Here is a 23,748-nt window from a genome sequence, read left to right on the forward strand (position 1 = left end):
ACTCAGGGGACGGGAGGGATGAGCATCCTGCCCCAGCAGATCTTGCTGCTATAACCCTCCCTTATATATATATAAAAAATATATATGTTTCTTTTTCATTTCTAATCCTGCTCCAATATGAAACCTGAAAGGAAGACTTCAGTGGAAACAGGAACAGGCAATAGGCTTTGAGATCTTCTGGGATGAAAGTCATTGTATAAAAATAATGCATAAAGAGCACAAAAGACCGTGGAATTATATTGTTTAAAACATAAGTCCTTCTTGTCTCGGCAACTGCTCTGATAAACTCCGTACAGTATTGCAGGAGCTTGTTAAAGCACCGAAATACAGGATTAAGCAGTGCTGTAACAGTTAGCAGACTAGTAATCTTATTGCATTGTATTTTTTTTAGGTAAGATTAAGCAGGCATTACATTATATGTTTGTGGGCGAGGGTGCATTCTTTAAGGGATTAATTAATAGGATCAACGCTGTAAGATGCTGACATCATTTTTTCTAAGCACATTGATGCACACGGGCTTTTATTTTTTTATTTTTTTAATTTAAATTCATGAATGAGAGGGGGACCTTCTCTGGGTGATGGGGGCAGCCCCTGCGGCTTGTGGCGGAGCCACCTGTCACCGTATAATTCATCAGGGACCGCTTCTTGCTGGCCTGGGTGACCCAGTAGTCGGTGCCATGCGAAATACCAGAGGGAGAGGCCCGATGTCTCTTCTCCCCGAGCTGGTAGGGGATCACAGGGCTGTGACTAAGCAAATGCCTGACGGTGCTCTGGCGGGTCTTTGAATGAGGGTGTTGTTGGTAAAACCTTCTAGCTCTGTGGCTTGTCTCTTTAGCCATCATGCCTCTGCATCTTGCCTTTGGCACGCTTGAGTTTTTGCTGGTAGAGCTTGGGAGGTGGGAAAGGACACGGGAGAACCTGTCCGGGCCCATGACGTGCCGTGGGAGCAGTGTCACATCAGGGCAAGCGCTATCTCCCCAGAGCCCTCTGCCACCCTCCGGCACTCTGTGGCTTGGGAACTTCCTCATCGCCAGGTGGTATCTCTGGCATTTAATAGCCATGGATGATATATATAGGTATATTTATATGTTTCATTTTTTATTTTCTTCCTCATGAGCGTTGAAAATCTCACACAGAGTTTGAAGGCAGTTTTTTGTGGTTGTTCTTTGCAGAAGCATGATGTAGAAGTGTCAGAAAGAAGAACAATCGTATAAGTAAATAAAAACATAGCAGGGACAGCTTTTTCAACTTTGTTTTTCCATGGCTGATCCGGTGCCACAGGAGAGCGATGCCCCTTGCAACCCTGATACTGTGTGTCGTCTCAGGGCTGTAAATTCATCTTTTGCAGAAGGGCAGGAGAAGACCTACTAGGAGGCACCGGTTATGTCCAAAGATAGTGGACGTAACCTAACTGATTCTTAAATCTTCCCCCAGCTCTCTGAATAGCAGTTAGTGTCACATGGATGCATGCTAAAAATATTCTGGAGTCTGTAGCGTCCCGACGGACTTCAGAAGAAGGCGTATCTTAGCTCTGTCTGGTCAGCAAGTGAAGGTCATGGAAGCAAGGCTTGTAGGGTGGAGAACCTTTTGTTGCTCTCATTGCCGTGCCAAGAGGATCTGCTCCCTCCCCAGCACAGCACTGAGGGAGAAACCCCACCGTGGTGCTCCTGCTTGGGGCCCTGGGTTATAGCACATGCACGTCTGCATCGGCTGCCTTCGTAAAGCAGGGGAAACAGATAATGCAGTCAGTATTAACTGAACTGCTTGAAGAGAGGTGTCATCATTTTAAATTGTGTCTAAGTTTCTTCAAGGGCGCTGTAACATCAGAGTGTAGCAGCCTCTTGCTAAAGAGTAGGGGATAAGATGCAGGCAAATTGCAGGGGGGGGGGAAGAGGCAACAAAGTGGGGTTGATATGTTATGCTCATGCCATACTCCTCCTCCCTTCCCTGCTTAGTAAAGCATCTCTTATTTATCCTCTCCTGTCCCTGGCTGTGGCAGTGAGGATGCCCTAGGAGAGGCTTTGGTTCAGGATTCTGCCCATTTTCTTTTTTTCTGTATCTGTCTGGAATAACCCATGCGAATTCTGCGTGAGGCTGGCTGTGTAAAAGCAAGAATCGTGGTGATATTATTTCAGTACAACTATCAGACAGACTTGGTCCTGTGTTGTAGTTTTGTGATGGGCTGTAGGTAAAGCAGGGGGCTGTTTTGTCAGTTGGTGAGCAGACTGAGCCACAAAATCTTTGGATGTCAGTGTATAAATATTTATAGTTTGTGTGTGTGTTTGGTCGTATACATGCTTGGATGTGACTACCTCCCACTATTACACATTTTTACTCTGTGAACCTGGCAAGAAAAGGTGGTAGAACAACCACCCTTGTGAAGTACAGGGCTTTTTCAGGACTTTTCGTATTTCCTTTAGAAAGAGCGTTGTGCTAAGATCCCTGGTGTTACAGCTACCAGAAACAAATTAGCAAGCGGTGCTAACATTAGTGTCTCACCGCAGATTTAATCCAGCTAAAAAACCCCTGAGGTGGCCATAATTTACCAGGTTGAACAGCAGACCGGCGAGCAGAGAGGGCTGGCATAGCCACATTGTCAGGAAATGTAAAGTTGGTGACTTGGTTTGATTCAATCCCAATAAAGTTGGTGACTTGGTTGAATTTAATCCCAACAAAGTTGGTGACTTGGTTGAATGTAATCCCAATAAAGTAACCAGCTAACAGTCTGCAGGAATGCAGGCTGCAGCAGGAGGAGCATGTAAATCATAACATGGGTGTATCAACTCTTCACCATGATTAATTATATCGTATCACTGAAAAGCAGAGTATGCCCAAATATGCAATTTTGCAGCATGGCTTTCCATATATAATGTTTTAATATAAATTAGAATTGCCTCAGACAAATGAATTGAAATTCTGTGTGTTATTAATACACAAATTTTATTTACTGTTGTAGTTGGTGTAGGTGAAACGACAGCATTAAACTTAGAAGTGCCTCTCAAGTTGATAAATGCCAACTTGATACTAAACATACTAATACTCAATTAAAATTAATAATCAATTTACTTGAGTATTGGAGGTTAGCCAGGGATGGATGTGAAGTTGTATTAGGTATATCGTACTGGTCTGAATACATCATACACTGTTGCAAAAGCATTGTGCTAATTTTAGCTTACAAAGAGGATGAAGATAAACTGCCTGCTGCTAGTTTGCCATATGCTATCCTGGTGATAATATTCAAGTACAAAATATTCTGCAGAGAGTCTTATTGTTTCAGTAAAAGAAACGTGGAAAAGACTTAAGCAAATTTCTGCTCCGTAAATGTATACAAAATAATGAAATAAAACAAATCTCAAATGCTGGTAGATGAGATCTGTGAAATTTGTTTTGGTTTTATTGGCTTTCATGGGAGTCAACAATTTGTTTTAGTATATATTTGATCCAATTGTATCCATTTCTTGCATGTAAATCTTAAAATCAATCTAAATAAAAATCGATCTTCGTTCTGGTAGGCAAAAATATAGTCTGAGTTGCTCCTAACTAGTTAAGCCTCCCATCCTTCAAGTTTAGTGCAGGAATAAAGACTCTGCTGAGCTGATTTTTTCAGGAGCCTCTCCTTTCGCTTTGTTTATTTAAAAACATGAAACGTGTTCCAGTTTCCATATGGGGAGGATTTTGCTTCTGCAGCTTCACCAAGGAGCATTTGCCTTCTCCATCTGCACCCATGGCCAGGAGAGGGGTGTGTGGGGAGGGGGTGCCCCGGAACCCCGGGCTTCAGAGGGCTGGGGGGAAGCTTTGCATTAGCAAGTGGTGAAAAGCTTGACCTTCAAGTGACCCGGGTCAAGCAAACCCCCCGCCGAAGAGTCCCATTTGGACACGGATACCTGCGGGGTGAGGGAGGAGATAAAGGAAGGGGGAGGAAGATAAAGTAATCCCATTGACCTGGGAACTTCTCAGATATTACAAGCAAGGGAACGGCAGGAATAATAAAAGAGCGGCAATATTTGCCTGCCCCCCGTATCTGTGTAATGTCATTTCCAAAGGGCTGGAGTGGATAATAGCAAATGTGCTTTCAAGTATCAGATCAATCTCTTGAAGTGATGGGGAAGGCTGGATGCTCTGATCTGGCGGGTGCTGGAGAGTGTAATACAATCCTCGTCGCAGCAGAGAGAATTGTATAAATGGACAAAGATCTGCTGATTACATCTTTTGCTAAAGTGTTAAGTAAAAGATCTGGCTATAAGAGATGGCGGGTCTACTATTGTTGGCCTTCCGACTTGTTTTTATAGGGGTTTTCACAGGAACAAATACCAATTACCAAAATAAAAGCAAGCGGTGTGGCCGGTCCGTATCATGGTAGGACACATGCTCTTGAGTCAGCGTGGGCAGGAAGCTTGGCAGGTCTGTCCCCTACCATTGCCATTGCATCTTTATCTCTCTGGTTCATTGTTTGCCCCTGAGTGCTTGAAATTCCAGTTTCCAAGTAAAAGCTTCCTGTTTCTTGCATTTACATTCAGTTTGGTTAGACATAAATTTAGCTATCTATCAAGGAGGGCTTTTTTTCCCCCCTCAAGTAAGGCAAAATAGGAAGAAGAAATTAATTCTGATTTGGTGATAAGAGGTAGAATTTTGCATTTTCCCAGATTCTCAGTGGCAGGAAGCATGAGGTTGTATCCTCATGATAAGGTGACGGATGGGAGCTAAATTCAGCCTTTCCATCCTGAGTAATTTTAGAAGGGGCCCTGAAGTCCAGATCTTGTTTAGAAACAGAGATGGGCATAGTCAGCCTTCGTTAGCCATCATTTCCCCGCGGTAGCCTCACTGCTTGTAAGTTTTTACTGTTCTGTGCAGTATTCAAAGCTAATAGCGTGCATATTCTTGTAGTCATCTCAATCCTGAATTTCCCTCCAGAGAGTTTCTGTTTCTCTCCATTCACTGTGGAGGGACTCGGAGAGGACTAATCACCTCACTCAGACACTTAGCTTGGCAGTCTGACTTTAATGCTTAGAGTAAGGAGGGATGAATCTGTGCAAAAACTTGTTTCTTTAGGAAGGAAATTTTTGTTCTGCGTGGAGAAGCAGAATAAAGTGTTTTGTACCACTGAAGATGAGGGGAGTGGGCTCGGGCGTTGCGTGTGTGGGTGAGGCTATGTCCTCTGCAGCTCCCGAGCATGCTGGCCTGAGCACCTCCTGAAAGTTGTCGTGTTTGCTAACCTGTATTGGTGATCTGAAGTGTTCAAAAAACCTTGACGTGCATAGAAAAAGAGATACTTATATTTTAAAATTACTCATGGCAGGGGGGAAGTGTTTGTATTCCCATGCCTCGCTCTCGGGAGGCCCGGTTTCAAGCTTTCTCTGCCATCAGGAGGTTGCTTGCGTCATCAGTGTGTGTGTGGTTTTGGTGGAATATTTTCACATGACTCTGGGAGCTGGGGACCTAGATATAAAACCTGACGGATGGGGCTTGTGAAACTTGGTAGCGATGCTTTGCTCAACTTTCAACTGAACAGCATTGAGGTCTTTCAGGAGATGAAAGGCGCCATGAGCGAAGCCTTGAAACAAAACCTGTTGCTGAGTTGATGTGGTAGGAATGGCCATGTTCAAACATCTCAGGGCTTCGCTTTGTTGTGCTGTTTGGGCATGGGGTCCTTTGTCTGCTGGCATGGTAGCCATTGGGACTTCTCTCCGCACACCGTCCTTGTCTGCTTTTAAATGTAAAACAAGAGTTAAACCTACTTCCACTCCAAACTAACAAGATGCACATTCAGTCCATTTAAGCGCACTAATATGCATTCAAAAAGGCTCATTTGTCTATTTCGTTTTGTGGTCGTATTTGTAGCAATCCTCACTAGCAGATGAGGTGCGTGTGGGGTTTCATAATTTTTATGCAGAATATCAAACTCTTATTTTCATGTCGAAACAAGCAAGTCCCCTTTGGATGCTGTCCTGAAAAATATCTCTGGATTGTGCACCGTGACCCTGCTGTGCCCCAGAAACATTAAATTCAGGGCTTGCTTCCTTGGGAAGCTGTGAGTGCAAAGGTTGGGGATGGTGCTGGGTTTCGAGTGCTGGAGGTTTGCAGGCGCGGAGGGAGGGCAGGTTACTGGCAGCGACAGTGCGGGCTTTCATTCAGCACCTTGTCAGCGTGCCTTATCTGGGATCTTGAGGGATGGCTCTCCAGGGTAAACCCGGGGAAGGGAGCTGAGTGAGGTGCTTCCAGGGATGTCCCGGCAGAGGCTTCTTCGTGAGCTGTTCTGCTTGCCCCACCGGAGTCCTAACCTGCACAGATCCCTGCAGCGCCTCAGAAAGCTGGGCTTTCCGGCGTGTTTGTTGACTGCTTTGAGATGTCAACCTCCTTATTTACATCCCCTCTGTGCCATGGGGTGTAGAAACGCGTGTCATCTTTGAGCTAACGTACAGCACCCGCCGTCCTGAGCCTCTCCTTGCATGCTTTTGCATGAGGTTCACGTGCAACCTCGGATGTGCAGAAAGCCTTCTGGGCTGGTGAGAGGTGAGCATAAGGGAGAGCCTCCACGTGGTCTTACACGCAAGAGCGTATTGCCCTCTCCAGGTCTGTTTTCCCTTGTTCGGGTCACTGCTGAGATCATATCCATTGCCAATATGGTGGTTGTGTCAAAGTCTTTTCCATAGAAGCTGTTAAATAAGGTATAGGTGAGAATGCTTTTTAGCTGGACTTTGCATTTCAACCAGTGATTACAGATGAAAATCTCTGTCTTCCCTTCTAATCCGCCTAAACCACGAATTGCAGGTGAAGCTGGTCAGGCAGTTAAAATAAATGACAAAACTCAAAGTTGCTTTGCATAGAAAACGGCAGCGTGATTAGCAATGGTTCAGAGGCTGGCATTGTTGGCGACTGTTCAGATAATTGGCAGATATTTGTGAAAGCGTTTTCCAGTCTCAAGAGAATCGCCAGTTTTGGCATCAGTGATTATTGCTCCGACACTGCGATGGGAAAGAGTGCAAGCCTGTGACTGGAGACGGCTTCTTCTGCCTGAGAAGCCTTGGTCACTTAGTCTTAAGACTGAGACACTTGCCTGCAGATTGTAAGTGGTCAGCCATACAGCAAAAGTTGTGTATGGATGAAGCAAGCAGTTCACAAAGAGTTGGAAAATTGAGTTTCCATTTCGCTCAACATGCGATGAGTTTGTTAGAAGAGACTCTTACTCAGGGTGACGGTGAAAACTGGAAATAGTATTTACTGGGATTTATTTGACTGTCACAAGATAATTTGAATATGGGTTTGCAAGTATTTTCTTTCCTTTTTATAAACGTCTGAGTGTGTGTCTATATATATATATTCCAAAACTATCCTGGTCTTCATCAAAACAGTCTCCTAATGTTTTGCCTGCCTTTATCAAGTTGCAGCATGAAAGGACCACTCTGATTCATATTTTTAAGGGATGTTATTCTGACCTCAAAAACTGATACTTCCTTAGCCAGTGCCAGAAAGCCGTTTCTGTGGTTTCAGTCCCCATTTCTTTAGCAATTAAGAATCAGGTGGCATCAGAATAACAACTGATTTTAATAGCCACTTTAGCCACCTCTGTCATGGGGAGGAAGCGTGCAGGGCTTCTGCAGAGCCTCGGAGCTCTGCAGTGTGACCTCAAGTGACCAGACGCAAAAACCAGTGCAACTCTTGAACGGAAAGGTCTGCATCATCCAAACTGTGCTGACTCTTGTCCAAGAACACGCTGTTTACCTGTTCCTTCCAAACCGGTCAATTTTTTGCAAGACCGAGATGAAATTTTTTTTTTTTTTTTTTTTTCCTTATCTCAGTGCAGCTTGGCTGGTTTTAGTGGAGCTGCTCCTCACTTATGGTCCTTGCTGTACATCTACATGTGTTTTCTGTTTTGGCAATCAAAGCTGAACCTTCTCACTATCGATCTGTATACTCCCCCTCCATTGCATCTGAAGATACTTGTATATTCATCTGCAAATAGCCAGGCTGACCACTCCAATAAAAGCAACAAATCTTACCAGTTAACTCCAAAATGCACCTTGCTGCAGGCAATGTCTGAAAATACATTGCCATGAGCATGAAGCAGCCAAGCTTCTGTCTGGCCCTCAAGATGTGTACCCAGACTGTAATGAAGGGTGGGGTTTTCCTTATCCCAATAAAAAGATTTTGTCTGAGGAGGCGAGAGGCAGAAAGAGAGAACGTATTTGCCCAATGCTAAATAAAAGGCTATTTATGCCTAATACATTGGCAGAATTATTTCTAATTCAGCCATGAGAAAATATGATCCTTGTGTCACTGCCAAGGTCAGAGAGACCTATGGTGATCTGCAGAGTAAGTTCAGGTCACCCAAGTTAAATCTGCCTAGGGGCCGACTTAGCTCACACTCCACGTTTTTTCCAAGATTTATAAAAGCAAACATCTTCTATAGATGAAGGCAGGGCTAAGAGTGTGGTCAACTCTCTCCTTTGAGCCAAGGTCTCCTGTTTTTCCCTTCTCCTTTCCAGGTTGATCCTTTCATTTCCTTTCCATTCTTCTCTTTTCCCAGCATTTACAGGATGCTCAGAAAAGTCAGTCTTTTCCTTAGCCTGGCAACTGGTGCCTATAAAACCCTTCTAGTTGTTACTGCATGTGCAGGAAGGGCACGGGGACATTACTGGTGTTTAACCAGGAACAGGGTTGGCTTTCTGCGTGTGCGTGGTGTGTCCTTGCACAACAGTTGAGAAGCACGTCTTGAAAGTTGGGGCAAGGCGTACACAGTAGAAATACATTCCTTGGTAACCTCAGCTGAGAGGGGATATTTGGCAGAACCATTTTGAAGGTGAAGCTGGTGACTTTGTAGGCACTGCCAGGCTGCCCCGGGAGGGGACAGATCAAGTGGTGAGCTGGGCAGATGAGAGTCCTCTTCCGTCACCAATGGGTGGAAGGGGCGAGACAAGGTCCTCAGCCCTTTCAATAAGGATGAGGTTGTTTCAGCAGAAAGGCAAGATTATTCTTCCATGTGGTCTATACCTACCTAGGGGAAGCTGATGCCTGTGGTTTTTAGCCTGCCAGAACCTGAGGTTTTCTTTAACTTCCTTGGTTACTCATTCATGTCATTTAAAGTACATCAAATTACTAAAAACGCGTAGTTTTTTCTTTCTATCCATTTTTACTACTGTTGCTATTAGGGATAATGACAAATGGTGTGAATTGAAAAAGAAACACCAGAAATCTTTTTGGCTTGCTTTTTGAAGGATGTTTGATTTTTTTTTTTTTTTTTTTTTTTTTTTTTTTAAAGACACTGGATGGCTTTTTGCTATGACCCAGCTTTGCTTTGAGCTTTCTGTGGGATTTTGGTTAAGCACTCTTATTGCAAAGGAATGGAGTCAAAGAGAGATGAACTGGAAATGGCCGAGTTACCTCCTTCCCATCCTTCATCCCTCTCGCAGTGGTTTCCCAACTTTGATGCCACTAGATGTAGTGACATAAATAATACTCAAATTCTGGTGTGCACCAGAAGTTTCTCCCTTTCCCCCCATCAGTTTGCCTATTCAAGGTAATCCTGGGTAGCTGATGTCTAGGAATATGTAGTGATGGAAGACGGAAGTGAAAATAAGGCATGTGTGTACCTGTAGGTGATATTCAGGGGAAGTTTATAAGTGTCCAGCGTTGATCTGACTTTGTTTTCACCTTCACTGCATGTTTTGGACTCTCTGGCATCTGTTTGTTCCTGGATGATTGGCATTTGGGTTTGTTGTTTGTTTTAATTTGGAAAAAAACCCACCGTCACCTATAACTGTACTGTAAAACAAACAGCAAAACACCAGAAGCTGTGGCAGAAAGTCGTAGGAAACCAAAAAACATAGCAGTGACATGAATACATTAAGCTGAAGCCAAAGGGGACGTGCTAACTTAGTAGTACTGAAGTGTCTGAAAGGGCTGTCAGTGCCTGCGTGCCACTGGGGAGGGGGAGCTGGTGAAGGGAGCTCAGCTTCAGAGCTGAGCCTGGTGGCCAGTGCCCGACCATGAGGAGCAGGGTCAAGACCACCTCCCCATCACTGTTACTTCACCGAAGGGCTCTCCAAGCCCTCTGAGTTTTCAGGCTCTGCCACGGGGGCTGGATTCACGCCAGCCACCTGGATGTGCAGGGGTTGTATCCTGACCTGCCCACGGTGCCACCCCACCTCCCCATACCCAAGGGGTGTTAGCGGAGGTGGGAAAGTAGATTCCACTTTTTGGGGGGCAGTGTTTGTAGCAGAAGGGGAATTAGTGGCCTAAGCACCACAGCGGTCATTGCTTGCTCCCTCTCAGCCCTGTAGAGCAAGGGAAGTCTGGGCAGAGTGAGCAGCCCTCTTCTCCAGCAACCACTGCTGTGCCCTGCCCAAATTGGGGCTTTTGAACCCCAGTTTGTACAGATGAGCCTGAGCAAAGTTTAGCCTGGCTGCTGCTAGCGGTTGTGCTTCGGTAGTGCAGAATGACACCCATGGGTGCCCTCCATCTCTAGTGCCATGCTCTACCGGGTGCTGCCCATGTGAGCTGCTGGCAAGGCAGTGGGAGATGATTTCTGAAAGCACCCCTGTCCTGCTCACCATGCCGAGTGGAGGGCAGCGGGAGCCATGCGAGGGGCAGTGGCGTGCCTGCCCGCTGGCTGCCAGATCCGACGCCACCATGCCTTCGCTCTACAGCCCGACTTCAGGTTTGTTTTTCCCATTGTGGCCTTTTTTAAGCGCCACCTCATCAGAGCAGATTTGCCTTTTGTGTTGGAGAGGGACAGTCAAGTGGAAGAAAATTTTGTGTGAGCTTGGCTCTATCAAATCTACTTATCTCCTTTTGGCTTCTGCACCTCCTTCCCGAGGAGCAGCTTCCCGCTATTGTCACGGGCCCTCCAGAGCGACCGGCTTTTGCTGGAAGAACAAGAGTGGTGGATGTAGGGCACTGGGCAGCAAGGAGCAGTGGGGACAGCACAAGAAAAACATTATTAATTCTGTCTATGCCCTTCCCTTAAAAGGTCTGACAGAGGGTTGCTTATTTTGTAATTAAGGTGTTTTTTCCTGAGCTGGTTATACGCATGGTAACATAAGGTTTTGTCTTTGGAGAGTGAAGCAGGCTTCATCTGAGCATCCCAGGCAGCACTAGGGCAGGGTGAGGGGAGCAAACTCACGATGCAGTTCAAATGCTGTCCCTTCAGTTGCAATTGCAAATATTTCTAACATTCGCTTAGAAAAGAGGAGGAGAAGTGTTTTGGGTCCAACTCCTGCCCTCTTCATGTGGAGCCCAGGTACTGGAAGATTCCAAAGTCCCTGTCATTCTGCCCCCCTCTGCCCAGTAGTTTAGGCCACCACACAGGTATCTGATTTCCATCAGATCTCAAAGATACCTTGTGGAAATGATTCTTCTAGGTGGACGTGACCAGCCCTCTTCTCCGCCCTCCTTTCCATAGCTGTGAGATACAGGATCTTGTGCTGGGACCCACCAGGCTGCCTCAGAAGGGTTTTTGCATTAACCCTCCATAACAAATCAAAATTGTCTGCCTCTTGTTTTAAGTACGAAGAGGTAATTAATTTGTGCCTTAAGTTCAAAGCCAGACGTCTTTTTGCTAACTGCTCAGTCAAGAGGGTTCAGTGGCTATGATTTGCTGGAGTAATGGCTGCAGCAAGTGGATCTTCATAAGGTTGTTTGAGATGATGGGTGTTTTTTGAAGCATCAGCGATGGCGGCTGAGATGATGTTACTGTCAAAAGAGGAAAGGTGGATGAGATGGGGGCATTTTATTCTCATTCCTTTTAATTCTGCCTTTCGCAGTTGCAAAGTGACTGCTGTATGTGGGGAAATAGAGTATGATGTGGTGCCGCCATGGCATGCAAAGTGAAGTTTAATGTTAGTTTTCTTTCAGTCGTGTCTTGGTTTTCATTGTAAGATGTTACTGATGGACTAGGGACAGGGAAAATAGTAAGTTATTGGTTTTGATACTACTTTAAAGTGGGTGACAGGAATAGAAGAAAATACACTGCATATCAGCAAGAACTTTTTCACTTGACACAAACCATACGGGAACTTCCAGTTGTAAATATCTTGTGTGGACTTGGTAGGTTGTGAATCCTGACTTGCCCGAGACACAGCTAGACTAATTCTCTCCTGTTCATTATGGTTATATGACTCCTGTGACATATGGGATCCAGCCCTGCAAAAGAGCATTTGGCGCAAAGAGCGTCTGAACTGTAGTTCCTGCAGGGCACACTGCAGCTTGGGCCAGCATCGGTTGGTCTTGAGTTGGCCCAAAATAAAATGCTTTAGTTTGGTTCAACAATCCCAAGCATTTTGGTTTGTCTTGCCCAACAATGAATTTTTTTTAATTTTATTTTTTTAAATTTTTTTCAATAGAAGAACCTAATTTTGAATGGTTTGGACAGTGTCAAGGTTTTGGTGCATATTTTCTGTTGTACAACATGAAATCTGTGGTATCATCTCCTCTGGAGCAGGCATGCAGGCAGGGCCCAGGGCAATTTAGCTGTGTTTAGGGAAGGAAGCCTACATAAATGCTCCGCTGTAATAAACTGTTTCTACAGATAATGTGTCCCTTAGTTGATACGTAATATGCTTCTGATCTTTGCTTTGAGCCTCTTATAGCTGCTTGTGCTCGGTCCAAGAGTCAAGTGTCTTAGGAGCTGGATAAACACGAAGATAGAGCCAGTTGTTAAGGAGCTATAGAGATTTACAGAAGTTGACCTCGTGGCCATTTGGGGTATTAGTTAGGCATATTTCCCCCGTGGCAGAGCAGTCCTGTGCTCCTCCTGCTGCTGCTCGTGCCCCTGCTTTGCAAGGGAGTAAGACCGACCGAATCCAACGGTGGATTTACCTGTCTCTCAGCCGTATGCGGTTGACTTCTCATGGAGAATGCAACTGGTGGGACCTATAGCTGGGAGGGCAGCTCTCCAGTTGAGGTTGGAGAGAATAGGTTTCAAAAAAAGACCTATATTTGAACAAAATGAGAGAATGACTGAAAAACAGCTTTTCCCAAGAAGTGGTAGGCTTGTCATGCTGGCTTTTAGGTTGGGGGGGTGGGGGGGGAAACCAACCTGTTTAAGCTTTTTACCATTCTTCGTTAAAGCAGGATGTTTTTTTGTTTAACCAGATACTTTTCTGTAGGGTATTTGCTTCCAAACCACTCAAAGTAAACTTCTGTTGCTGGCAGCAGAAAGTTGTTTGCTTCCCATACAATGAATTGCTTTCTTTTTAGTATTTCATTCGGTGCATAGATGCACAGCTCCAGAAATATCGCACAACTTACCCATAATAGTGGAGTTTTCTGAACCCCATTAAGAAGTGCTACATTGTGCAGGAGAAGAGGTTTCCTTCGTTTCAGCTGTAAAAAGCTGCCGAACAAAGGAAAATGAGTAAAATCTGTGGGGTTTTCCCCCCCTATTCATCAATGCTGTTTTTACTCTTTGCGTAGACAGCTGATTTGCTTGTTGCTTGTCTGAAGGGAATTCAAGTCAAAAAGGAGGATTGAGTTACTAGAAAAAGGTGCTCCTGTCTCTACAGAACGAAGTACAATGATTCAAGAAAAAAACTTTGAAAATTTGTCAAATGCCAGAGTGTAATTTATACTTGTCCAGGTTACTCCATCTATGAATATTTGTGTAGGATATTTTTGCAACTGTTTCCTTTAGTATCTTGTAAATATGGATACTATCTGTGACTGACAACCTCCTACTGTTTATGTCATGGTCTGAATCCTTGCATGAAACATGCACCGCATCTCCTTAAGAGATGCATGCAAACCCAAACACGTGGTATTTGTTCCTTGCTAATGCTCATTTTCAACCTTGTTGTTCCTCATTAGCTTTTTATTAAGTATATTTGAGAAGGCTTTTTCCTTAAGAAATAAGAAAAGAAAATCAGTCCTTCGTCAACACCATGTTTCAATTTCACAAGCAGACCTACATCATCGTCGTAAATCATTTTTGGGGCTGTTCTGTAGGCCATTCAGTGTGCTGAGATGATTGCCATTGACCTCAGGAACTCCTGGAGTGGGTGCTTCCATCACATCTGACTAATCGTAGATCCAAACTAATAGAAAATGTTTTTCCTGATTAAGAAATTGCACAGTTACTTTAAGCTTTCTGAAGTACTGTTTTGCCTGTAGCCCCATCGTCAGCTCATGTGCCTTGCTTGGGCATTGGCAGGTTGGGAGCAGTCACAGTGGGCTAATGTTAGGTGCGTGATACATATGTGCATATACATGTGTGAATTTCAAAATAATGTATTTTTGGGAAATCTTCTAAACTGATGGGCCTTTTCATGTCAAAACTTCCAGTTCTCCTCAACAAATAGGTACAACTTGGATTACCAGCTGGGCATGCATCCTCAGACTGTGCCAGTGCCTTCCAGCTCTCTCCTGGCACATCTGAGCACTCAGCCCCCTGTGCTGCTCAGCTTGTCTCCTTCCCCACCTTGCTGTAAGGAGGAATGATGGTTTCTGAGTAGTGAACTTGTTCTCCTATACTTGTGGATATGAATATTAGCCACCCTGACCCACGTCAGAGTCTTTTGGGTGTGACTTTTGCTCACCACATTCCTTAGCCGAGTTGGAGCTGGTTGTGTCAGAAACAAATTACAAAACTCCATATTCTTCTTTGACTGCCCAAGTCCATTCAATGCTGGTGGTCTGAAATGGCGATCCTTGTTTTAAGTCCTGTGAACAGCAGGTTGCGGCAGATTCCTTCTCTCTTGCTCTTGTTTTACAGAAAAACTTGTTGCATCCTTGGACCTGCTTTTTGAGAGTTCATAATTTTGCACCTTATAGGAAAATTACATTTCACACGTAGGCCTAGTTTTGCTCTGCAGAAAGTCAGCATGGTGGATGTGTGGGTGTCCAGCAAACTGGAGATGTGTTTCTGTAAGGGATAACATAGGTAAAGGTGCGGAAATTATAATAGTTACTCTAAATTTGCACAGAGCACTGAAGAAAGGTTAAGGAAAGTCATTTTGCCACTTAAAATTTCTCTAGTACATTATGTTGCTTAAAGTTACTAATGAATCCTGCTTTCCAGTTACCTGGAAAGGTTACTAAAGAGATTTGGGTTCTTGGAGGGGTTAAAAGAGAAAGAAACAACAGAGCTGTGGATGGACAGTGAACAGTTAAATATTCGGCTTAGATAATGTAGGATTTCTTATGCTAGCAGAAGCAGGAATTTGAGAAACTCGTATCTAAATGCTTTTAAAAAAAATTATGATAGAATTTTTAAAAAATCACACTACTGAAAAGCCCACAAACTTTGGGACATCATGTTGGCTATTTCAGGTCATAGAACGGAAAACATTGCAAGTCTAGTACAGAAGTCAATAGTTTTTTTCCAGACACAGCGCATATTTAAATTATATTAGCTTATTAAATGCAAAAGTAAGTGCAAACTGTAAAGTTCTTCTAGGAGGCAGAAGCTGCTTTTAACAGGAGAGATTTGGAAACATAAAAAAAAGTTCAACTTGGGGAGCGTTGAGTCCTTTAGAGGACTCTGATTTAGTCCCCTGTTAATGGAGCCATCCAGTCCACTTAAAAGTTGCTCTGGGTCTTTTCCAGGGCTTCTGGGTACATCTTTTACATTTTCTTCTGTGAACGCCTTAAAGCAGTGATTTTAGATGTTTGTCTAGAGGTGGACTGTAAAAGCTGTGGAAGGTGGTGTTCATCATATGGTTTGGTGGACCTCAGCAAAGCCGATGCCCTCCTCTCACCCCCTCCCAGCAAATTGAACAGTGGACCCCAAAACCTCTCTCAGATCTCGTGACAGAGGTGTGGGAAGCAGGCTTTTTAGGAATAGTATGTTTTGCTTTGCTACAAAAATATTTGTGCTCTAAATACAGATTTGATCCTAGGACAGGGCTACGTGCAGTGAGAAATAACCTGTTGCGTCTGGTGAAGATACTTGTAGTAAAACTGTATTTGGCATTTTGCTATTGAGATTTCTAGTCACTTAAAATCATTTGAGGATGTTAGTCTAAAGAGCTACATGCAAAGGCATGGATTTTCTAGTCGAGTGAAGGGCCAGGGTTTTTAGGACATCTGAATTTCCAACCTTTCTGAAACGTCCCCAACTTGGGATCGGGACTATTTATGTCGTATCTGGGCGACTTCTATGTTAGAGGCCTGAGGATGGGTTTAGGAGCTGGGTGGCTGAAAGTTGCCTAGCTATGCCTTTCCAACATCGCAGGGTGATGACGCTTCATTTTGGTTCGGTGTGGAAGTGAGGGAGGAGGCTTTGATTTGCCACCTAATTCCTGCAATGGCCACTGCTGCTGAAGGCGAGCACGTGTGCCAAGTTGCTCTCCAGTTGCACCTGTTTTGCCAACAAAGGTTTATAACAGATCACCCAGGACAAAGAGAGCATTACCCACTCGAGGAGCCGCCGTAAACCCGGTTGCCCTTTGCTGCTTCTGCCTCCGATTTTTGGGGGAGTGGGAGGAGAAGGGAAGTCGTAGGAGGTGATGGCGGCGGGGAGCGGGATGCAGTGAGAGGAGCCCCCGCTGGCACGGCCGGCCTGACCCATTCAGTGGGGCTGAATACGATAAATGCTGCTTTATCCTTTCTTGAAAGGAACAAGATAGCGCGGCCTAAATGCCTGGGTGTGCTTAAATAGGCAACTCTGGGACGCCGGAGTCGAGGGCGTTTGAAATCGGAGCTCCCCGACAGCCGGGGAGCTGCCACAGGTCACCTGCCTCGCTCCATGGGGACCGGCCCAGGTCTGGCAAGAAATCGTCCACGGACGAATTGTAGTACAAATTCCTTTCTTTGTTGGTTGGCCTCTTTCACTAGACCATGGCCTATAAAAAATTGTGTAAAAACAATTCTTAAATATTATTTGAAAGGGCAAACGGCCACGCTGAAAGGTTTGACAGTTTGACATATAGCGCCTGGTTTTGCTCGCTGGGGAACGGGCGCGCCGAGCCCGGGCTCTCCTCCTGCTCCTTACAGGCTCCGGGTTTTTTTTTAAATAGCGTCTAGTTGCTGTGCAGAGTCGCTGCGCTCCCAGCAATTTGACAGGCAACGAGTCTGCTTCAGTGATCTTAAATCCTTTTAGACTAATTTGCGAGCGAGCAGAAAAACAGCTAGCACCTTCGGATCCAGCGCTCAAAACCAGAGAATCAGGTATTGCCAATTAAAGTGCCATTTCCAACCATCATATCAAGACAGATTACTTGCAGTTCCTCTGATAATGTCACGCCATGCCTAAAGAGAAAGAGAGCCGGAGTTTCTCCACGGACAAAGGATCTGCATGGACCAAACTCATCGGCGACCGAGACGGAGGGAGCGTGATGCAGATCATGCATACGGCAGTGCATATGTGCAGGGTGGACGCGAGCGGTGCGTCTGCTCTGCCCCCCAAATAGCCACAGGCCATTTTGAAGAGCCTCTGGCCCCTCAGTCACTGGCCTACTAGTTAATTGCCACATGGACTTCGTGACACATGGGCAGATAATATGACATTTTCGGTTTCTGTCACTAGCAAACGCCACGGCGTTGCTTGCACTAGTTGCTAAGAAGCTGTCAGAAACCATTAGCAGCTGGCTAAAGGTGCCCTATGGCATTTCCTCATGGCATCAGCAAAACAAGCATAAATCACCCAGCGGAGCCTCCCGCTATACTAATGAGGCTGTAAGCTTGTTTATGGACTAGCATCATTTCTATGATTATTTCCACCTTTTCAGTTCGCCTTCATTTGGCGGCAGGAGAAGTCAACTTCAGGAACAGAGTTGCCGCTGACATTTTACAAATGCGGTTCGTAGCTGCTACCGTGTGGCTGGTCAGTGGTGCTTCAAGTTTGTTTAGTGATCTTTAAAAAGAGGAAAAGGTGTGTGTGTGTGTGTGTGTGTGTGGAATCTCTGGAGACCTCACAGAGGTGAGTGTATCAAGTTGCAAAGTAGATGGAAATACTAAAATCCACAATTGACCATTTAGACTTCTCTCTGTGGTTTCAGTCTTCACGGGATCAATTTTCCATTTAAAAAAAGTGGAAGAGGTTAAACAATTCATAAAAGTCTACCGAAGCATTTGCTCTTAGGATAGCCGGGTGCTTTCTTATCCTCTCCCTGCCTTTCACTTTCTCTAACTTGTGTTGGACGGGGCCAGGGTTTATTGTTTTAGGCTTTTCTGAACATGCACCAGTATTTACACTGGATTGAAAGCATTTGCTTCCAATGAAAATCTTGTCTTAGATTACAGCCCAGCAGTGTAATTTCCCTCCCAGATGGGAGTAAAGTAGCAGTATTTGCCTAAAAACAGTAGGAAGAACAAACTGTGCATTAAGCCAAGGCTGTTTTTGGCTTGAGCTAATGATGTAACAGAAACCTTTTATTTGGGATAGGTCACCGCCAGGGATTGAAGGAGGTGATCTGGCTCGCGCTTGAAAGGTTTCTCCATTGTATCTACATAAGTCTTCACTTAAAAAATCCTGTTCCTAATGCTTCTTCTTTCATACAGCAGAAATAAACAGGAAAGGTTCTGGGGAGTGTTATAGGTGGAATGCAGAAAGCTTTTCCTCCCCTAATGGAGGATATAATTCAGGTGCCCTGGAGGCACGCTTTCAGGAATTCTCTTGCCTGAGGTAATGGGAAGCTAAGGCTGCTTGAAGGCCTTGATTATCTATTGATGCACAAAGCTGGAAAAAAAGTCATCTCCCTTGGATTATAGTAGATATTTCCATAAATTATCAATGAGTCCTCCTCCCGTCAGGCACGAGGCGATGCCTGCTAAATTAATCTGAAGGGGGTTTGAAATGAGGAGAGAGTGTATTTTAAAAAAATGGGGGGGGGGGGGGGGAGGGGGGGGGTGATTGCAGGGAGGTGGTGAAAGGCAGTGTCATTAGGTTAGAAGCTTTTCATTTTTAATCAATGAATGCGTAATACTTTTCTTTTCCTTGTTTGCCTCTCGCAGACAGAAAGTGGATTAGCCCGTGGAATTTTAAATGCTGTTGAGTTGTTTCCTTTGCTCATGTTTCTTTTATGAATTATTATTTTATATGGTGAATTGCTTCTCTGTATAAAAGCCCCTTTTTACATACTGGGCTTTCAAAGAATTTGTCGGATATCTGATTTCTTTGTAAAAATCTTGTTTGTTTCTATAACTACCCAAGGTTACCATTTCATTAAAGACACAGGCCAAGTCATAAGGACAATTATAAATTTGCCACGGTCAGTAAGGTACTAAAAATATAACACTAATAACATTTTTTTTGGTGCTGGAAGCTGTTTAACAAATCGTAATTTTGACAGTCTACATCCTTTTTTTAAAAAAAAAAAAATATTTTTAATTTTTATTCCTAATAGAGATAGTTTTGATTCAGCCCAATTCAGATGACTTTCTTGATCATTCTTGCCCGGGCGTGTAAAAAACTCTTGCCTAATAACATCACAACTCCATGTTGCTACAAATACAGTGTCCTCGGAAGCCGGGATATACTGCTCAATCCACATGCAGAGAAAGCAAAGGCTGATTTGCTATGTGGACTTGTTTATAAACTGCTTTCAGGGTTTGAAACAAAAATTGCATGCAAACTGGGCGCTGCAACTTTTGTTTTCCTTTGACTGGTAGCCTGTCAAGCCCAGACCCAAGTTGGCTGCTATGCAGTTACGTCCTCCCGTAGATATGTTGCTAATGTGATGAGAACTGCCTGAGACCTTATCTGCATTAAGGAAATTCATTCTGGATCAGTTGTTGTTTAACGGGAGCAGACACCTATTACGGATATGGCACACTGGCACAAAGCAGGGTGTTAATTCCTACGGTGTATGTCAAATTGGTACCTACTTACCGCAGTATGAATTTCTTTAGGCTGGGGCTGGGAAGAGGGGAGGCCAGTTAGCTACCCATCTCCCATCAAAAAGTCAGGGGAAGCTGAACATCTGTAAAAGACTTAACATAAGCAATGCCCCAATCCTCTGGTTATTTCTGAATTTGGGGAGAGAATATGATGTTGCGAGAGAGCTGCATTCACCCTGCTTTTCACATCCCAGAGTGGGACGGGGCACCCAGCTTCACACATGTCATGGGGATGGGACACCATCGATACTTTCCTAATTGCCACCTCAGCCAAAGTAGCTGGTTGGGATGAATTTTTGGAAAGTGACCTAGTGTGAAGAAAAGCCACCGCTTCCACCTTTGCAAGCTGGATGCTTGCAAAAAAAATTTTTTTTTTCTTTTTTTAAAGCACTTTTTGTTTTGGGTTACAGTGCTGAATCCAGTGGCAGAAATAGTTGCACTGTCCTTCAGGATAAACCAGAACGGGGCCGACACAGTCCTGAGACCCTCCCTCTCCCCATGTCTCTTCCCCCCCAACCCCTCAACCCCTGATGAATTACGGTGTTAAAGAATTTATACCTCATTTAAATATTCATGCAGTTTATACCCAAAGCCAGGCTTCGGCTGAAGTATATAAAGGTAGCATAAGTCAAAATTTGATTCACTATATTTACAGGTGACGGCTTGGACAACAGTGTAGCTTCCCCCAGCACAGGTGATGATGATGATCCAGATAAGGACAAAAAGCGACATAAAAAGCGTGGCATCTTTCCCAAAGTAGCCACAAATATCATGAGGGCATGGCTGTTCCAGCATCTAACAGTAAGTGAACTCTAGATCACATATGCAAAATAAAACATGGAAAATGTCATAGTTGTAGTAGTCGTAGAAAGCAAAAAATACGTATGATGTTACTGACAGGCAGCTCAGGGAACTTTTCCAAGCAGAGTTGTTGTTGTTGCCTCATTTGCTAGATGCCAGGGGAAGAGCACGGAGCGTATGTTTTTATGGTTTTGGGGGTTTTTGTGTGTGTTGTTCTTGGATTTTTTGTTTTTGGTTCGAGTCGCAGTTGTTAACAGGACGTCACTGCAAAGTGTGACTAAGCTTATACTAATAACCTCGGAGACCTGTCCTGCCCCGCTGCTCGCACAGCTGCAGCTCCCCTTAGCTGACATGGGAATCGCTGCTTCGGAGCAGAGAGCAGCGTTCAGCCCCTGGTTCTGTGCTCCAGAGAACGGCAGAAAATAATTGGGGAGATTAAAAACAAAGCAAAAAGCAAACAAAGACCTTATTCAGGTGTTTGTCACAGATCATCAGAAGCTTCATGATGAAAGGTCTGAATGTATCTGGTTTAATAGCAAAGTATAATTTTTTTCTTTGAGACGTTCTCATTCCCAGAGTGTAAGTTACCCCTGTATTTAACGTTATAAAGGGGTGCGGGGGATGCCCAGCTATTTCTGTTGCCACAGCTACCTGTATTCTTTTTATTCCTGGGATTAGAAATCAAAGCTCTGGACAGGTGTGTGGGGTTAAGCTGGATGCTGGAGCTTCTTTCAAGGCTTTATATTGTGTACCACACCTTCTAACATTAGCATTTAGAGAAGTGTTTCTAATGCCATTCTCCTTTTTCATCAAATTGTGGTGATCTGTCACTGTGTTTTCATCCTCTGTGGGGATGTGGGCCTTCGGCCCCAGGTTTTCTGTCTGAGCTTTTCTGTGCTAGGAGGATAAGGGCCAGGCGAGGGGTGCTGGGGGTCTGCAGGTGGTAGTGAAGAATGGCTCTCGCCTCTAATCCCAGCGGTTGACTCTCTCCCCTGCCTGTAGTTAGGGTCAGGATGAAACCAGAAGCCGGCCAGCTTGCCCAGCCCCAGTGGGAGCCCTGCCAAGGGTATACTCGTAAACTGGAGGAAGCGCTCACGCACATCGCCCCTCCGTCCCCTGCTGAGCCAAGAAACCAGATATCTGCTGTGACTCTTGTCAGCACGGGGATCAGGCGGGGAATCCTGTCCCGCGCAGTCCTGGGTTGCTATGAATGAACCTTCGTGCTGGAGCACGACTCCCCTGAGGCCGGAGAGAGCCTCGGATATCTCCAAGCTAATCTCTCTCTCTGGCAGACTCTACGTCAGCCGTGCCCCAGCTTTGCTAGCTCCTTAGCCCTGTCCCTGGTGCGTTCAGCGCATTGCTTCCAAAGGCTGAGGTCCCTTTTGGTTTTGGTGGCTCCCCAGTTCTAGGTCCTCACCCAAGATGAGCTGACACCTGGTGTCTCTCTGCAGGTAGATGTGAGGTTAAGGACATCTGCCTCCAAAACAGTCCAGGGATGCTGTGCCGGCAGCGATGCTCACACCAGCCTGATGCAGGTGGTTTAGGTTCTGGTTTAAGGAGATGCCCTGGAAGCTCTGCAGTCAGGACAAGGCACACCAGGGGACACTGAGCAACTGCATGTCAGTCCCCGTAATTCCCAGCTGAGGAATTACGAATTAAGTAGTATATATTACTACTAGTATTTTCCTGGAAGTAGCCTGTTGCTGTGTTTGTGCTAGTAAATTAAACATCACCCAGGCCTGGGCACAGGAACGTGACGGTCTATCCTGTTAAACTGCTTGAACAATCTCCAGCACGCTCTTAGCCTGGGCCAGCTACCACCCTCCAAACCCATTCCTGGGAACATGGCAGAAGACAGCAGGGGTGACTCCCAAAAGACCTTGTGGCAGAAGCCACCCTGTGTTGAGCATTTAGCTACGTGGACTTGACCTGACCCTGCAGCTGGCTTCATGCACAGTCTCAGGACCAGAGGATGGACCCTGTCACTGTTTTGTCCAGATTAGGTGTAGGGTGCAAGTGGCTTTTTGCTCTTCCGCTGTGCGGTAACGGGGTGCAAAAAAGAAGATGAGAGTGCCCGCAGAGCTTGCTGCAGTGCTGGTAGCTGCCCCTGGGAGACATCATCTGGACATCTGCTTGTAAGGTGGCCTCTTCTTCTGGAAGGCTCAAATACAGAAAGAAACCCCCCCAGGACCTATGCAGTGAAGCTGCTGCATTTTCTATCTTGCAGCACTGAGCTAAAGCTTGCTTTAAAAATCCACCATCCCCTGTGCAGAACCAGCCCAGCCAGATGAAGCATGCAGATTTATTGCAGGGCAGCTTTCTCTTCTTCTGGCAGCATCATGGTAGCTCCAGGCTCATCTGATCAGTTCAGTAAAGCAGAATTGGTTTACCCAGTCCAACCTTCTCCAGCTAGGACCTTGAGACGGGCCTTTCAAATCGACTGTAGGTGGGGTCGTGGACAGTTTCCCCAAATTAAAACATGTCTGGACAACATTGTAGGCTCTTCCAAGCTGAGAGTGTCCTTGCTGGAGTGAGAAGGCACCAGAGAACTCCTGATTTAGAAGAGCAGTGGGTCTTGTGTGTGGAGGAGGATGTCCTCCAGGCAAACATGTTGATAACATGGGAAGAGTCAACACTACAGTTAGTGCTTAGAGCAATAGAACATGTTTACAAGCTGCTTGGGGTGCTGTCCTCTCTGCAAAAAAAACCCAGGCCCAAATCATGGCTGCAGTCAGAATTGAGGAGTAGGGGGGTGAGAGACCGAAGGAATTAAGACTCCAGTTCATTTCTGAGGGTGTCTGGGCCTCATGACTGCTCTTATAACCCTGCGCACCGGCATGACAGTGTCCCCAGCTGGGCTCCTCTCTGCGGGAGGGAGGTCATCCAGAGGAGTGGTCAGCTGAGGAAACTAGAGATCCCCGCATCATTTATTTATTTATTTATTTATTATTAGTGAATTTGGTCTTCCCTAGGGGCGGACACGAGGTCCTCCCTAAAGCGGGAGGTGAGGAGAGATAGGGAGGTGGTTCTGTTCAGGCAGGGGACATGTCAGGGCAGGCGATACCTCCCTTTTGCCCCCAGTGCTTAACCTGTCTTCACTTTCCCATCTGGAAAAGGGCAGGGAAGAAACGAGCAGCAGTTAAGCACAAAATCCAGCATCCCCTTGACCACTGCTGC

General features: G+C 45.3%; 1 protein-coding gene across 3 annotated transcripts in view; it reads left to right on the forward strand.

Moving 5' to 3' along the window:
- Positions 1-23,748, forward strand: part of MEIS1 (Meis homeobox 1) — a 110,998-nt gene that overhangs the window by 38,185 nt on the left and 49,065 nt on the right. For all 3 annotated transcript variants that reach the window (XM_076335025.1, XM_076335023.1, XM_076335024.1), the window contains exon 8: positions 20,426-20,571. In XM_076335025.1, the coding sequence (XP_076191140.1) occupies positions 20,426-20,571 (146 nt within the window). The remainder of the gene's footprint in view (positions 1-20,425; positions 20,572-23,748) is intronic.

The sequence above is a fragment of the Aptenodytes patagonicus genome, chromosome 3, assembly GCF_965638725.1.
Source record: "Aptenodytes patagonicus chromosome 3, bAptPat1.pri.cur, whole genome shotgun sequence".
NCBI lineage: Eukaryota > Metazoa > Chordata > Aves > Sphenisciformes > Spheniscidae > Aptenodytes > Aptenodytes patagonicus.